This window comes from Bos javanicus, chromosome 21 (genome assembly GCF_032452875.1).
Source record: "Bos javanicus breed banteng chromosome 21, ARS-OSU_banteng_1.0, whole genome shotgun sequence".
Classification (NCBI taxonomy): Eukaryota; Metazoa; Chordata; class Mammalia; order Artiodactyla; family Bovidae; genus Bos; species Bos javanicus.
This window is the reverse complement of record NC_083888.1, coordinates 43702229-43719629: the sequence shown is the minus strand read 5'-3', so window position 1 is coordinate 43719629 and position 17401 is coordinate 43702229. Positions and strand designations below refer to the sequence as shown.

The following is a 17401-nucleotide window of genomic DNA, read 5'->3' as shown; positions in this document are numbered from 1 at the left end:
GGAAGGTTTCAGTTCAACACCTTCTAAGTATATTAATCTATAAGGCCAGAAGGACCCTTAGCACTAGAATTGGGAGGTGTGATTTCTACACGAGAGAGTTTCTCTTGGTTGCTAAGAGTCTCTGGATGATGACTGAGTTTAGATAGCTCACCACTCATCTGTGAGGGTACACTATTGAGGGATACCTTCTGCTGAATCTAAGATCCGCTGCTCTAGCTGTGCACGGGCTGTGATGTCCAAGTTTACTAAGTCAGTTATTAACTGCATGGGCTCTTTCATCTTTCTCCTTTCTTTATTCGTGGTACCTGACTTACTCTTGAATACAGATTAAATAGTATTGTGGATGCGCACACACATCCTCCAACCAACATTTCTTGATGGCCAACCCTGGGCCAGCCATATGGACTACCCAGGAAGGCAGGAATGAATGAACTCACTGCCGTATCCATTTTGCCATTCCTTTTTTGGTGGAAATTCAAAGCCATCCTGCCAAACCACATGGACATTTCTCACAGAATCTCTGTCTCTTGACAAGTCATGTTTCATCTTTATTTTTCAATGTGTCTTCATCCATCAGTGTTCAGTAGATCTTCACCGAGCCAAGACTATTCATAAATCATTGAGCTAGGCTGTGGAGGATACATGAAAATGAACAAGCCCTGATTTGTGTCTGTGGTGAATCTACCAGGTCAGCCCCATTCTTTACAATGGTTTCCTAGGAGATACAGAAAAGCAGAAGCATCTAAGGGTGTTAACTTACCTTAGCATCCCAGAATTGTTTCTTAAGCCTGCTAGTTGTCATCATTCTTTGGGAATCATGCTCATGAACAAGGTTTGCTTTTTTTCATTACATGAAATGAAACTTTAGCAAAGCTATTCTTCCTTCTCTCCCCAAGTCCTTCACTCTTTGTAATTTTTGAACATGGAGAACAATCTTCTTGGCTTGAACAGACTCTCTTCTGGGCTTGAAAATATACATGAGCTCTTACTTTCAATGCAATGCATAGGCCAATTTGGTTTCAAATTGTTTTAAATATGGTTAACATAAATATGCTTTGTCTAGGAGTATGCAAAGATGGGTAAGAGTTATAGTCCAAAAGGACTAACTAGTTTTTTTTTATTTTTTTAAATTTATTTGACTACACTGAGTCTTAGTTGCCACATTCAGGATCTTTATTTGTGGCCTAGGGACTATTAGTTGTGGCCCATGGAATCTCATTACCTGAGCAGGGGATTGAACCTGGGACCCCTGTATTGGGAGTATGCAGTCTTAGCCACTGAACCACCAAAGACGTCCCCTAAGACCAGTTTCTTTATGCTCAACTGAACGCATGTCTTCCCTCTTGTCCTGCTTGCTACTTTCTGTTGTTATTGTTCCTCGTTGTCAAATAAATAAGTAGTGGTATCAGTTGGGAAGAAGAGATATGGAGAGCTGGCCTTAGATCCCTGCTCTGTCCATTACTTGCACACTGAAGCCTTGACAAAGTGGCTTGCTGCCAGCCCGGTGAGGGAAGAGTTCCTGGGGGAGCTTCTGGGGAGCTCAGGGCATTCTGCTGGCAGCCGCTTGGCTGGGGAAGTGGCAGGATGGTCCTATTGTCATGGGTCTGTGCCCAGAGCTCACTTCTTCTTTTTTTGGCTAAGAAATGTTCTTTATTTCATTGTGACAGACTTTTAGCATGGGTGGGTATACATAAAGGACAGGAAACTTGATACTAAGGATGCTTGAGCTTGTAAGAATCCAGGATTTCTACCATTTCTATTGCAGAAACTCCAAATATTGTGAGGGTTTCAATTCACCCATCACCATGTCTGACTTTCCCTTTTCAACTCCCAACTGCTGCTAGCTCCAGATCTCAGGGCTGAAGGGGTGTCCAGAATTAAAGGGTTATGGCCAACCAACTTCATCACTGGGCCAACAGAGAGTCAGACCTCTGCCTTGGTAGACCCTCCCCCATGCAAAGCTCTGGAAGCCACAACTCACAGCTAAGCGCCAGCTCTGTCAACATCTTGCGAGAGAGTGCCTTGGGTAAGCTGGCTTCAACACTCACTGTCATCTGTTTCGGATTGTGTTTCCAGCTGCATCAATTTGTATGCTTCTCAATCTTGCTCTACTAAATTCTGACTCTCAAGAGCCAAAGGGAAAGATACATTTTGGCAAAGCAGTTGAGAGAGCCCAGTTCTGTATTCTCAGTCACTGTCTTCCTATTTCTAAGTACTTATTTCCAGGGATCCAGAAAGGGCCTACTGAAGAGATCTAGAGACCCACAACCATAACCACATTACCATATCCACCAGTCTGAAGCAATTCTCCATTAACCAAAAGTACCCTTGAATTGGCAAATGTCACAGGAGACTCAAAGTAGGACATGATATTTACAATAGTCGGGAGATTTTGGACAAAGTATTTACCTTTTCTTTCCGCTCAACCCATCCACGTCTTCATTTTCTGGAGTGCACAGACTTAACAGGTGACCCACCTGCATCCTTAACTTTTAGGTAACAGCTGAAGTTTTTTCCCCTTTGTTTATTTTTTGGAGTTAGCCAGCTGACCTGCCTCAAAGCGGGACAGGCTGGGTGCTGACCTACCCAATAACACAGCACAATCATGACTTACTTGGCTTGTCTGGAGAAAGAAAATACATATTTAGTATAAAGAGAAGGTATAAGCATGGAACAGTTGGTTATACATTACAGCTTGTAATAAATGAAAATATCGAGTGCATTTTGAATGATTAATGTATGAAAACTGTCACCACTTACTCTGCATTAATCAAGAAAAAAATGCACACTTCCCATAGTGGTTAATGTTGCAGGCCTGTTGTTCAGCTTTGATAATGTGCATAGCAATGCTCATATGACAATGAGTTTGGGTAGCTGAAAATTTAGGATGGTTGCAAGTTTGGTGTAGTATTTGGATTAGCATCTTAATCTGTGCCTTGTCAGCCTTATCGGTACACAAGCTATGCATTTCGTCCAAAACTAGCAAAAATATGGATGCTTTAAATTTTTTTTCTTTTTAAATCAAGAATAATGACCAAGGTACCTGCTTAAACAAATACTACCAGCATTCATTAGTTAGGATGGTTACATGTAAAAGAAATGATGCCAGATAGTAACAAATCCAAGAGAAGTTTATTATGAAAATGGCACCTGTGGATGAAAAATTAAGTTACATAAAGACAACCATGTATGTGACATGTATGAGAATCTACAAAAGTATAAAAAGAACCCTGTTGTAAATGAAGTATGTACATTTCTGATTTGCAGCATTATCAATGGTCAATGAAAAAAAATGTTTCAAAATAAGCCAGGCACTCAGGAAGTTAGGTCCGGGTTAGCTTCACACAAAACAAATGTACCATAGCTGTCGCTTTGTAACGTTTTAATTTTTTTATATATATATTGTAGAGTTGGTAACACTGCTAAGATTTTTACGAACAGAATATCCCTTTCCCCATTATTCAGCTACTTGGCACCAGTCTCCTCATAAAAGTTTTCATATATTTGTACAAGAAATAGTTAAAAACACAGACACAGGCTTCACAGGTAATGAAGTTTTTTTTTTTTTTTTTCATTTTGTAATTTTAACACTATGGATTTAGACAGCAGCTGTGATTATCTGTTAGTTTAAATCACCAGAAATCATTCTGACACAACACAGAAACATTTATAAAAGAAAGAAAAAAAACCAACAGCTGTCTAGCTGTTCTTTGTAGCTGATAGGTGCGTTCCTTTGATTGTTCGATAGCTAGAGTAGAGCTTCCAAAATTAATCTTTAAATTTCATGATTGGCCTTCTTCACCTTCTACAACTACTCAGATCCTTCAAGTAAGCACTCGCTATTAAAATTTGTGGCATTAAACTTTTTTTTTTTGTTACTATTCCACAGTGGTTTGGGCCCAACTCATGGAATCAGAGGGCCAGGAGGAATCCACTCAACACAGTGATATTCAAAGGACAGCCGAGTTACTCTATTAATTAGCATTGCACACATAAACAAATATATATGACAATTCTATAGTCCATCCCCCCCCTCCCCTTTTGTTTTTAAAAAATGTTGGTTGACCTTTGAAATAATTTTCTGTCTCACTGGTAAATTGCTTTATATATTGCTCCATCAGCCAACCTGGAAAGAAACCAAAGAAAAGCACCCACTGCTTATAGGTAGAGCACAAGGGACTCTGGGAATGTTAACAACTGAGGCTATATGGCATCAATTTATTTCATACATCTGAGCGTTATTCTTCAGTGCGTTGCGTGGCACTGCAGAAGAAAGAGTCGTACCCAGAATTCCGTTGTGGGAAAAAAATGGCTCCATTAACCTTGAGCTAGTTAAGAGTCTTTTTATCTCTGAGAATGAAAAAGGTTTGGGCGAAGTTGGGGTGGTGGGGAGACGAGGCAGGAAAAGGGGAGACGAGAGAGAGGGAAAGAAAGGGGAGAGGTCAGGAGAATATACACCAGTAAAGCAACAGCAGGAATCTTAAGTGAAACGGAAGAGTCACAGACAGTAGAAGCAGCGTAGGGTGACGTTACAGAGGAAGGCCACCACACAAAAGTCACTAACCCCCAAGAATCACTGATTCACTAGGACTGCAGGAATGGGACTGTACCACTCCAGACTAGAGATAGAGCACAGAGAAGACAAAGGACAAAACAACTACATTAGCTTAGTATATACCGCATATAGAAACACATTGAAACTGCAATGGACTGACGGCCAAGGACACGTACACAGCGCACACGTTACAGTTCTCACATCTGTCATTAGATGCCTTAACAAACAGCTGCCAAAAATGGAGTGGAAGAAGAATTTATACTTGACAGTCATTTGGAGTGTTTGACACTACACTGATTTCTGGCAACGAAGACAAAATAGGATATTTTTTTCCTTTTTCTTTTTTTCTTTTTTTTTTTTTAACTTAATGTGCAGTTTTCAGTTGCAGTTATCTGTTTGAAGCTTATTTTAACCCATTCATTAGTTTTAAACCTTATTGGTTCCAACCTAGATATAAAAGAACCAAAGGGGAAAAAAAAATCCATCAAATCAGTCCCCCAAAATACAAATACAACCTTCCTTGTTTTTTTAAGCAAGAAATGAAAAAAAAATGTTAAATATTTTTTCCTTCTTTTACTCTGAAGTGTTATTGAAGTTGTAAAAATTAGCCTCAGTTAGACTGAGAAAAGGAAAGGAAAAAAGCTCAACAAAAGGCAGAATGTACCTAAACTGCTCCTCAAGTCAGTTTGATTGAGTTTTCCAAAAACCCTTTTAAAAAGGGCTTTCCTGACCCATTAAATTTAATGTGAGGCTATGTTTGTTAGTTGGGAGGTAAATTTTAAGTCCTGCAGCAAACGTTAATGAGGGCTTTGTCTTAACTAACCAAGGAGACTGCAGCAATGGACTCCAGACCAGGACAGAACACACTTTTTGTTTGTTTTTTCCAAAACCCAGCCCAGGAGCTGCATTTTGTATGAAGACATTACAGATTAATAAATGATAGCACCATGGTTTTAGAAATTAAGTTAATGTTTCAGTAATTAACATTTAGTCCAACTTTTTGTTTTTAAACATTCTAGTCACAGGCCAGAAATTAAGCTTAAGAACCCAAATTATTTTTATGTGCAAGTAAGAAAATCTTAAAATCTTAACCATAAAAAGAGAATTAAATTCTGCATAAAATTCTAAAATGCTATCCCCCTATTTTCAAAGGAATCAGGAACAGAAACAAAACACCACCCCATTTCATTTGACTTAGTCAAACAGGGCACATTGTTTATGCTTGTCTCTTTCAATCTTGATCATATCAAGATCTTTACGAAGAACACCCAATGGTTGTCACTTGAGAAATCTCTTGACCACAAGACTGAGTATTCTATGGCAGAGGCATATACACATGAAAGACATCTCAATAAAGATGCAAAAGAGAGCAAAACAACCCAACACACATCTCAGAAGAAGACAAAAGGGCAGGCAACCGGTCGTCTGACCCTCTGAAGGCCCCCAAAAATAAAAAATATCTTTACAGGAAAGAATGAGTCCAGTGAAAGAAAGAAAAGGGGGTGGAACGGGGACCGTCGTGGCGAAGAGAAGATGCTGACCTGCTCGAATTCAAAGTGCTAGAATCAAAGGTCTAAACGAAAACGCTGACGATGCCTCCGGGGGCGGGCGGAGCCCCCCGCCAGGCCGCCAGGGGGCGCCGCTCAGTCCTCCTTGCGCTCCAGAGTCTGTGCCGCGTGGATGCCGTTGCTGTAGACCGGGAAGGGCAGCGTGGAGAAGAGTCCCTCCGCCGTGGTGAACACGTTGCCGGCTGGCATCTGCGTCAGGCCGGCCGCGCTCACTGCGCCGCCGAACGGTCCCGACATGTTGAGCCGATGCACGTGGTGGTAGAGCATCTCCATGGGCGTCTTGGGGTCGAGGCCGAAGCCCGGGCTGTTAACGTCCACGAAGTTAACAGCGTGCGCGTTGGGCAGCAGGTTGCCTTGCATGGCCAGGGTCACCTCGGCGGGGGCGTAGCGGATGGTGCCCGTGGTGTAGACCCTCTGTGCGGCCGTGCTGGTGGCCGCCAGGGTCCCGGTCACCCTGTGCACCAGCGGCAGCACGACGTTGCCCGCCTGCAACCTCTGCAGAGCCTCCAGGTCCCCGGTGTACAGCAAGGAGTTGGCAGTGCCCGGACCACCCCCGCCGTTCCCGTTCCCGCTCCCGCCCCCGGGGTGCTTGTCCCGCGGGGACGCTGACAGCGGGGGCGACAGTGGGTCGGAGGCGACGGGGGCCAAGGCCGCGGGGGCCGACGTGCCGAACTGAGTCTTGCGGGCGGTGGCCGTGGCGGAGGAGGAGGTGCCGTCGGCGCCGGGCGGGGTGAGGACCGAGTCCGGGATGGCCACGTGCAGCCCCCCGGCGCCCGCGCCGCCGCCCGGCGGGGACGGGAAGTGCTCGGAGCTGGGGGGCTTGGTCATGCTGTAGGGCGACTCGTTCCGGGAGATCTCCCGGTTGGGCGGGTAATTCCAGATGCTGCTGTCGTTGTCAAAGTTGATGGGTTCCGAGATCTCGGTCTTGATTTTGAGCACCGAGGCACTGTTGGGGGACGACAGCAGCCGCGGGGGCTCCACCAGGCCGGCGTCCAGTCCGCCCGGGCTCGACGCGCTGGACAGGCGCCGGCGGCTGGCGCTGCCGCCCTTCTGCCGTTTCCGCCGCTTCTTGCGCTTCTGGTGCTTGCTGGAGGCCTGCGCGCCCGCCTCGCCCGCGCTGTCCGAGTCCTTGGCGCTGTCCGACGACAGCGACTCGCAGTCCTGCAGCCGCAGGTCCGACTCGCTCTCCACGTAGCCGCGCTCCACCTTGATCTGCATCCGGCCCAGCGCCCCGAAGCCGCCCCCGCCGCCGTCCTCGGCCGCCTTGGGGTTCTCAAAGTCCGAATGCTCGAAGCTGTCGTCGCTGTCGCGGCTGTCCGGGTTGCTGCAGCTGTGGCCGTCGTCATTGCAGTGCATGTCGTCGTCGCACGTGTTGCCTGACTTCTTGCGGTCGGGCTCCGGGTCTTCGCTGTTCTCCGACTGGTTCCCCTTCTCGTCGGACTTGGAGTTCTCGTTGTCCTCTGTGTGGGGGGAGACACAGGAGATGTCAGGTTAGCAGCACAACGCGCACCTGCGGGGGTGGGGGAGGGGAGGGCTGGGTGTCTTGTCCCATCCTGAGCTGCTGCTCCCTCCACCACTTTGGAAACCTCAAGCCTTGGCTTTCTCTCTCGTGAGGACCGAGGTTATGGGGGGTGGGGGAGTGACTCCCAGAGCACGGGCCCCATCACCTGGAGGCTTGTTCCAAATACAGAATCCTAGGCGTCCACCCAGAGCTACTGAATAGGATCCTTCATTTGAACAGGATCCCCAGGTGATTCTTAGGCACATTAACGTTTGAGAAGTTCTGCAAAAATACTCGGGGAATCAGCGTGCATAACCTGGAATAAGGTGTCAGTGGCACAGGAGAATGATGATTTGCAAGGTGACCTCCCAAAGAGGTGTGAGTTTTCTTCTGGCAAATATTTGCTCCTTATCGAAAATCATACTGTCTATTCCTAGAGTTGTTATTCTTCAGAGCACTGAATGTCATCTGATTCATTTGTGTGTTTTATTTTTATTGTCTTTTCCCTCAACTGGAATACAAACTCCACAGGGCAGGGGGATTTTTGTCTTTTTGGCTCACTGCTATATACTGTATAAATAAGGGGCAGACATTGTCTGTTCTGGAACTCTGCCCTAGTGAAGACCCTCAAATGAATGCAGAAAACTATCAAGAGCCTCCTCATTTCCTCCTGCTTCCCTGAGGCTGTCTGGAGTAGAGGGATATGTGTTCACAGGAGCAGGTTCCCAATGGATGGGGCTTGTGTGGGGGAGCCCTAGTCATCTGCCACATTTTAGGGAGGATAGGTTTTCTTAGTAATGTAACCTCAAAACATTTAGGGATGATGCCGGTTTCATGGCTCTGCTACATGGATTTGGATGGCAGCCTGGACTGGAACCCTGGGCATATCACGTCACTTACTCTGGCTTTCCTTTATTTAGCAGAAAAGGTTGGGTTAGAAGGAATTTTTGCAGTTGTAAATTCTCTGAGTTATGTGCTCCCTGGATCTATGTGTGCCTGTAGAAGGGAACTGGGGATTGGAGGAAAAGTAAATTTTTATGTTAACTTTTCTGTGTTCCAAAGAACTATTCAGTCTGCTTCCCAAAATAACTAGGAAAGGGAAAGCGTGGATTTATTCAGCATAGATTCAGAAAATGACTAACAGTCCAGCACACAGAAAGAGTCAGTTACTGATGCCATTGAGTATCCCACTTTAGGGGTTCCATCCCAGCTTGGTGAGCATGTGAACATTTGGGGCTCAAATCACAGTCTGTCTTGGAGCAACAAAGATAGCCTGCTGTCTGCTCTGGTAAAGAGGGTGGAGCTCGCTATGGGGTTAGGGCAGGGCTTCTTCCCTATGGAGGGCTGACATTAAGCGATGGCTAAATCAATCAGTCTCTGTAAATTTGTGTATAATATAGCTATGTGTATTAATATATAGCAATATGCATATATGTATATAGTTTTACATATGAGTTGGACACGACTGAGCGGCTTCACTTTCACTTTTCACTTTCATGCATTGGAGAAGGAAATGGCAACCCATTCCAGTGTTCTTGCCTGGAGAATCCCAGGGACGGGGAGCCCGGTGGGCTGCTGCCAATGAGGTTGCACAGAGTTGGACACGACTGAAGTGACTTAGCAGCAGCAGCAGCATGTGTGTGTTAGTCACTCATTCCTGTCCGACTCTTGGGAATCCAGTGGACTGTAGCCCACCAGGCTGCTTTGTCTAGGAATTCTCCAGGCCAGAATACTAGGGTGGGTTGCCATTCCCTTCTGGGGATCTTCCCAACCCAGGGATCAAACCGAGGTCTCTCACATTGCAGGCAGATTCTTTACCATCTGAGCCACCAGGGAAGCCCATATACATGAATATATTTATATAATATCACATACATAAGTGTGTGTGTTTTATGTATGTGCACACACATATATAATGTGTACATATGTATGTAGTGGTATATAAGTATATATACAAATGTGTGTTGAGAAAGGCTCAGTAATACCTTGACATGACTGACTTCTCTATGTCAAATTTGACCAGTTGTTTCATTCAGATGATGGCCCTCTGGCCGTTGCCCACCCCTCATGTTTGGAAAGGCAAGCCTTAACCGCAGAACATGGAGAAGTTGTAATACCTGTAATACCTGAGGTGTCTTTAGAGTCTGACTCAGAGTCGGAGGTCTCCGAGGACTCCGAAGTTTTCTCCGGCAGGTGAGGGAGCTGTGCGATGTCCATTGGGGTGTCCTTGTACTCGGGGTTGCTGTGGGGGAGGGAGGCGTTCATCAGGAGTGCACACACCCATTTGGGATGGCTTGCTTTTGACCATCCTTTTTCCACTTCCATGCCCCAAACTTTGGGGAGCTCAGAGAGTTTGGAAGATTAACCATGAAATCATTTCTCAGCTCATCACAGGACTTTTATAGAAGCTTGGATTGCATGGCTGGGGTACAGGTGCACCTTGCTACAATGATGAATACCCAAATGCCACATGAAAGCCACTGAAAAGCTTTTAAATAATCAGATACCACTGGGGGCCAGGGAACTGTGCTGCTTAACATTCCACCCCGTCTCACACCTGGGGGAACGGAGGATGCACCGAGTACCCTCACCAGTTCGTCCCCCTGCCTCATGGGCTCCTAATGAGGCCATCGTTTCAGTACCCTTGTGTTGGCTCCTTGATGGAGCTCCTCAGCTGTTCAGATGGCTCTGAGGCTGTGTGTGTGTGGAAGGGGGGCACAGGGGTAGTGGGGGGCAGAGCCCCCAGCGCCTAACGATCTGACAGATGCACAGGTGCACTTTGGGCTGCATGGATTATGGCTACTGAACTGTCAACACACCCATTACAATCACAGTTTCATCTGCTCATGTGGTGTACACCTGTGGCTTGTTAGCTGGAATCTGATTGCAGTGGGGAGAGTCCCAGTGTGAGAGAGGCCCTAACAGAATAGATCTAACCCCATATGCACAAAAGTGCTTAATTTTTGTTCCACTTTTAATTCAGAAGAATGCCTCTCCTGGAAAAGGGAGTATGTTCGGTCAGTCTGAGCTAGCGATCTTCATGAAATGCCACTCCAAGGCCAGCCCAGCACCCAAGCAGGATAGGCTACCGTAATCTGAAGGCACAAGGAAAGCCTCTTTCCTCCAAATGGAGAATGCCCTCTTCTGTCCTCCTGTTGATATCATGGCCAGTCAGCCAGACACCTACCATTGATGATTACTGGCTCCCTAGCTCATTTCTAGTGAAATTCCTGTATCAAAAAGGCACTGTTTCAGTAACTGCTCTACAGTCGCCAATATCCCCAGGGTGGTGGGTGGGGAGGGTGGCGTTAATTCTCTAAGATAAATGATCGGGCATTTAGCATTTACTCCTTAGTGTGAATTAGCATCAGCAGCAGAGCCTTCTCTAGCTGAGCCGAAGGTGGGAAGGTGGTCTTAACCCTTACGCAGTCTTCTACCACGTGTTGTAAGGGCATAGGAAGAAGACTGGAGGAGATGACTGAAGTAATTTCAGAACAGGGAACTGCAAGCCTAGAGGGGGCCCAGAAGTGAGGGACTCTGGCTAGGAGAGGGAGCAGGAAAATACTGCTCAGGGAGGAGCAAAGGATAAGAAGATGGGAGGGAAAAGCCAACTTCAGTAGTTGCTGTCTGGCCAAGGCCAAGGCCTGTCTTTGTAGACCTCCAGGCGAGGAAGTGATCCTGGTGGGTGTCTGACTTGGGGGTCCTCCCTCTCGCTGGAGTTCATCTCTTTCAGCCTCCTGTGGTCCAGCTGCCATGATGTACGATCTTCTAGTAGTGAACCCATGGGGAGTCTTCAGGTCTGCAGAAACAGGTCTGGCTGGCCTGAGGCTGAGGCTTTTTGAGCCAGGAGGCTGGTCTTTGATACCCAAATTACTTCCTTCCTCTCCAGATGGAACTGGGTGGAACAGGAGCAACCAATGCTCATGAGCCTGCTCCGTGTGATCCTCATGTGGACCGAGAGTGTTGCTCCAGAGTAGCACAGACTGACCTCTTCCTAACCCTCCCTGTCCCTCTGTTTGGGGGCAGAGTAGGAAGTCATGAGGCTGATGAGGCCGTAAGATCCACATGGGAAGAAATCTCCCTGAATCAGGTGAACAACCATGGGATGAGTTTAGCTCCCGAGGTTCCAGCAGCAGGGGGACAGCCATCTTTCAGACTTCTGTGTCCCTCTTACTAATGTCTAATGTTTTTAATATTTATTTTTATTTATTTGTTTGGCTGTACTGGTTCTTCGTTGCGGCACCCAGGATCTTTAGTTGCAGCATGGACCAGGGAAGTCCCACTAACATCTAAATTTTAAGAATAATGGATCTCTCTGGCACAACACCATTTTTGCCTAGCCAATGAACATCAATGCCGCAATACCTTATTCTGTTTTTTCTTTGGCATGTGAGTTTTTATAACCTTCTGCATTGCCTAGAGTGACTATTCCATAAACCTCTAAGTAAAAGAATTCCCTGAAAGCAGAACCCACCTTGGGTGTATCACAGAGCATAGTTTGCATGAAAAGCAGGCTTTGGAGAAAGCCCCATTAAATACTCATACTTTTACCTTTAGAGAGACTTAATGTAGAGTAGAAGAGGTCAAAAAAAGGAAAAAGAAAGTAGATGAATGAAGACTCTTCTAAGTGGTACACATTAAAGCCCTCTCTAGAGCAATAATCATTAGTGTCTGATTGATATGCTATTGGGACCAAGCACATTCATGCCTTCAAGTCACCAGTGGAGGCGAACACACTGAGGGGTCAGCGTGCTGATGAGCCACGGCTGTCAGCTTCTCAGTCTCAAAGAAAAACGGGATTCGGGTACTCCCTGTTGAGATTATCAGCCAAAGGGTAACAACTTCCATTCAGAAGACCTACTGGCAGTTCACCTCCTAAGGCCATGTGTGGGCCCTGCTTAGTGGCTTTAGGCCAAGAGAAACCAAAGACTGGAATGACGGTGGTGGGAGGGAGCCAGGCTGGGCAGTTGGAGAATTTCCTAGCAGGATTGGTGAAGATCTCAGACAGCTTGTCCCCAGATGCAGACCACCCAGGCTCGTCTTGGTTACCGTGGTGCTCGTCTGAATGCATAGGCAGCAAGCATTTGAGGAAGGGGAGAGGAATGCTGTTGCACACTGGAATTCAGGAAGCTGTTGAGCTTGGCTGCATTAATGGATATAAATTTGAGGATGCATTCAAGTAGCGGTCACACTTGCCTGAGATCACAGAGCAGGCAAAAGAAGACTCCTTCATCTGTATACTGAAACTGTCTCGATTCTTGTGAAGTGATTCCCTTCACTTACCTAAACGAGTGCTTGAGGAATCTAACCCTATGTAATATGCTCAGGGCTTCAAAGGGATGGGATACAGGAGGAATATGGTGCACTCTGCCACTTCTTCCCCATCCCCTTTCACACCATTTTTGCAGGGGTTGGAGTGCATGAGTATGAGAGTGTGTCGGGGAGAAGGAGATGCTTTTTGAATGTTTCCACTGGAGGCAAACATCTGTGTTCTTTATCTGGCCTGAATGATTGTGGGGAAACCAAAGCAACTTCTGCAAAGCCGCCCAAATGTGGGCTGATCAAGAACTGTTGAACAGTTCACAGGTCTGCCCTGGAAGTCCCTACTGACATAACTTTGATCCTTTCCCATTTCTTTGACTCTTGTAGAAAGAAAAGCGGAATTTCCATATAATTCCACACCAGATACTATCAAAAGATAATACATGTCAGCTATTAACCATCGGGCTTTATGTTTTATAACTGAGACAGGAATGAGAAAGAATTTGGAAATATACCTCAGAAGATAGTTCACCCAGATGATATTCTTCTCATTTGCGTTCTTGGCGTTAATAGCTATGGTGGCGCTAGACTGGATCCAGATGTAGCCTCCGTTCTTCTGCATCCAGCGGTAGTACTTGGTCACACACTGGCCCTTATTCAGCACTAGTGGAAAAAACAAAGCAGAAGGCATCGCATGTTAAGACTGGGGTGAAATGATCATTATCTCTGCAAAATCTGAAGCTTAGAAAGAGGAGTTTCTGCACTGAGTCAGGGGTGCCCCTCTGTATGCTTAATGTAGAATGCCATTAGTAGGACAAATAAAATCACCAATTCAGTGGAGCGGCAGCTCTGGAGCTAGGGTTACTATGTTTGTAGCAGGACTTGATTCCATTTGGGGCAGTCATGGTGTGAAAGGAAGGATAACAGGACTGCAGATCTTGCTGGCTCACAGAACACTTAATGCGGCATGGATGTTGTCAAGGGAGGGTTTGACGTCAGATGGGACCACAGGCAAATCTGGATGTGATTTATTCATGGCTTCAAGGTAGCCCCCTCTGCGATTCTGGATATCTGAATGGTTCCGAAGATGCTTTCCCCCTCTGTCTGATCATTTCACCTCAGCGCGAGCCATCTCAACCTGTGTCCTTATACATCGGTGCCTTTTGATCATGTTGAACAGAATTTATAGCATGAACTAAATCTACATGGGTCAGTTGGGAGATTCTGGGGAGAATTTGCTGAACGTTCAGCAAATACAAAATACATTCCCTTACCAAGTCAGAGAGAAAGGCTGGCCTAAGGGAGGCACAGGATTGACTTGGCTAGAGCTAAACAGAGTGACAGCTCCGCACAGACTCTGAAATATGGCCCCAAATGAAGAACAAGTAAAAACAATCAGTAATGTGAAACGGTGCCATTAAATACCCACGGAAAGAGCTTTAAAATGCAGATGTTAAAAGTGATACTTTAACCAAAATCTTGCCAGGTTGAAATGGATTTGATTTGTATCTGGGTACTCCTGAGCTAGTAAAAGGGGGGAAAGTGCAGTAAATCAGCCCCTGGAATAAAGTGCTATAGATGGGAAGGGTTTAAAAGGATGCCGGAAACGTGCACAACCTGCTGTTATCGCTTGGATAGGAATCTCAGTGACGGCACTCCCCCCAGCAGCGCGCCAGCTGGCTGGCCACTAGAGGGCAGTGTGCACTCGTCCACGCTGCCCACTTTTGGCATGTCCTTGTCTCCGTCTGCTAAAATGAAAAACCTCTAACTGCTGTAATAAATTTGGCTAAATTAGCTGCTAAATGGTTATCTCAAGTAATATGTATTTGCATTAATCATCTTGCTCTAAACCAGAACAAGCCAGAGTCCTAAAGACGTAGTAAATTCATATTGTCCATTTAATTATGGCTAATAAGTGCTTCATATACAATAGTTTCGTGAAGTACATTTTGATTTTTTTGGGGAGGGGGTGTGGATGGGTAAAGGGAAGTCACTTTGGAAAAGAGCTGTGTTTAAGGCTGTGGAAGCTCTTCCCGTTGTGTCTGAGCCACTCTTCCTGGCTCTGAAAGTGATCAAACATCAAACCTCCACATATTTTATCCATAAACACATAAACTTCAATGCTTTCCTCCCATTCTCCTTTTTTTTTGGTCGCAAAATATACCAAATGGATGACTATAAAATTTAATACTTATGTTTCAACAGTTGCTTGAAAATGGCTTGCTTTGATGAGTGCTTCAAAGACTGATGAGTTCTTTTCTGAAACTATTCTACAGTTTAGGGTATTTTTAAAACCCGGAACTGTCACCTTCTCTTGGTGGCGAGGCTCCACAGGTAGGATTGTACTCTGCTTTTGTAGGCAATTGTAAGTTCTGCCATTCTGCATGCATGGCTTCCCCGACTACAAAACTGCGTAGTGAAGCTGAAAGCAGTAAAATACTGACTCTGCCGTACAGCTCTTCTGTCAAACCATTGTTGCATGCAACAAGATGTGCTTTTATTCAGATCCTCTCAGCCTGGTTAACTATTAATAGAGGAACGATGGGTTATGAAATTCTGCCCACTGTTTTCGCAGAGAAAACTTAGAGTACCCCAAACAGTGTTGGTGTATAATTCTTCCTGCTGTGTATCTGGAATAAGGGCTTATTTCAAATGGTCCTACACTTTTCAATAAAGGCAAAGAGCCTAAGAAGTCCCTTTTTTAGAGTCACATGAAGAAAACACTGAGATGCCAGGCCAGCCCAGCTCAGCCTGGCTAGAGATTTTGGACTAGAATTTGACCCAAAGCATGCAAAAATTAAAAATTAAAAAAAAAAAAAAGACTATTCCACAATGCAGTGCTTTGTTGTTGTTTAGTGGCTTCAGTCATATCTGACTCTTTGCAACCTTCTGTCCATGGGATTCTCCAGGCCAGAATACTGGAGTGGGCTGCCAGGCCCTCCTCCAGGGGATCTTCCCGCCCCAGGAATTGAATCCATGTCTCTTCTGTCTCCTGCGTGGGCAGGCAGGTTCTTTACCACTAGTGCCACCTGGGAAACCCCATGCAGTGCATAGCAAAATGAGACAAAAATTATAAAGCCAAGGAAGAATTTGCAGAATTAACATAAAGATCATCACTCCCTTCCTAATAATACTTTCTTATAAACAAAGAAGCAAAATCTCCTTTCTGGAATGCATGACCAGTGAATCATCAGCCTTGGGAGTGGGCCCCATGCGTGTGTTGTGAAGGGACAGAAAGGCTTTATTTACTAAAAGACTGATGAGGTGTCACCTTTTTGGGTTCAGGCAGCATGACTCTGGATCTGATTAGGTGCATCTGTGTTTCCTGAGAAGATAAATACAACTTTATTAGGATCCATGATTACATGATATTATTTATCACTCAGGCCAAGGGCCATCTGGCAAAGAGAGGAGACCTCAGTGAGAGACAGGCAGGCCAGGGAGGCTTAGTGCGGAAGTGGTGGTAAAAAGGCTGGGAAGGAGGGGACCCCTGAGGGGTCCCCTGGGGAATCAGGAGCTACTTGAGTGCCTTTACTTAATATGGTCAACACCACAGAGCAGATCCAGGGGCCTATCACCGTCAGCTCAAGAAGATAAGTTTGACTTAATCCATTGATTTGCTCTGGGCCAGCCTGACAAACAGAATTATGAAAAGGGAGACATTCTAGCATGGTGTTAGATCATGACTGTTTTCTGAGGATCAGTGTTTTCTAAATGACACCCCCCATATGTCTATGGAAATCTAGATAACTGGAGATAAGGCTGGGTCTGAGTTAGCTCCTATTCAGTCAGTAATGTCGTGTCCAACTCATTGCGTCCCCATGGACTACAGCACCCCAGGCCTCCCTGTCCTTCACTATCTCCCGGGTTTACTCAAACTCATGTTTAATGAGTCAGTATGCCACCCAACCATCTCATTCTCTGTCGCCCCCTTCTCCTCCTGCCTTCAGTCTTTTCCAGCTGCTGCTGCTAAGTTGCTTCAGTTGTGTCCGACTCTGTGCGACCCCACAGATGGCAGCCCACCAGGCTCCCCCGTCCCTGGGATTCTCCAGGCAACAACACTGGAGTGGGTTGCCATTTCCTTCTCCAATGCATGAAAGTGAAAAGTGAATGTGAAGTCGCCCAGTCGTGCCCGACTCTTAGCGACCCCATGGACTCCAGTCTACCAGGCTCCTCTGTCCATGGGATTTTCCAGGCCAGAGTACTGGAGTAGGTTGCCATTGCCGTCTCCGAATCTTTCACAGCATCAGGGTCTTTTTCAGTGAGTCGGCTCTTTGCATCATGTGGCCAAAGTGTTGGAGTTTCAGCTTCAGTATCAGTCCTTCCAATAAATATTCAGGGTTGATGTCCTTTAGGATTACATTTAGGTTGATGTCCTGGTTTGATCTCTTTGCTGTCTGAGGGACAGTTAGCTCCTACTATATGAAATGTTGACCACAAGATCACCCCAGTGCTTTTGTTTTTCCAGAGGACCTATAAAAGAGGTCACAGTGGAATTTTGCTTCTTTTAAAATG

At 45.8% G+C, this 17401-nt stretch overlaps 1 protein-coding gene across 4 annotated transcripts in view; it reads right to left on the bottom strand.

The window, feature by feature from the left end:
* Nucleotides 1-3113: 3113 nt before the first annotated feature.
* The window catches only part of NPAS3 (neuronal PAS domain protein 3), a 959432-nt gene continuing 945144 nt past the window's right edge, over nucleotides 3114-17401 (bottom strand). For 3 of the 4 annotated variants that reach the window (XM_061394930.1, XM_061394928.1, XM_061394927.1), the window contains 3 exons: nucleotides 13402-13549; nucleotides 9742-9866; nucleotides 3114-7583 (listed from right to left, as the gene is read on the bottom strand). In XM_061394930.1, coding sequence (XP_061250914.1) covers nucleotides 6199-7583; nucleotides 9742-9866; nucleotides 13402-13549 — 1658 coding nt within the window. In that variant the 3' untranslated portion in view covers nucleotides 3114-6198. The remainder of the gene's footprint in view (nucleotides 7584-9741; nucleotides 9867-13401; nucleotides 13550-17401) is intronic. The other variant, XM_061394929.1, reaches the window with a different exon arrangement.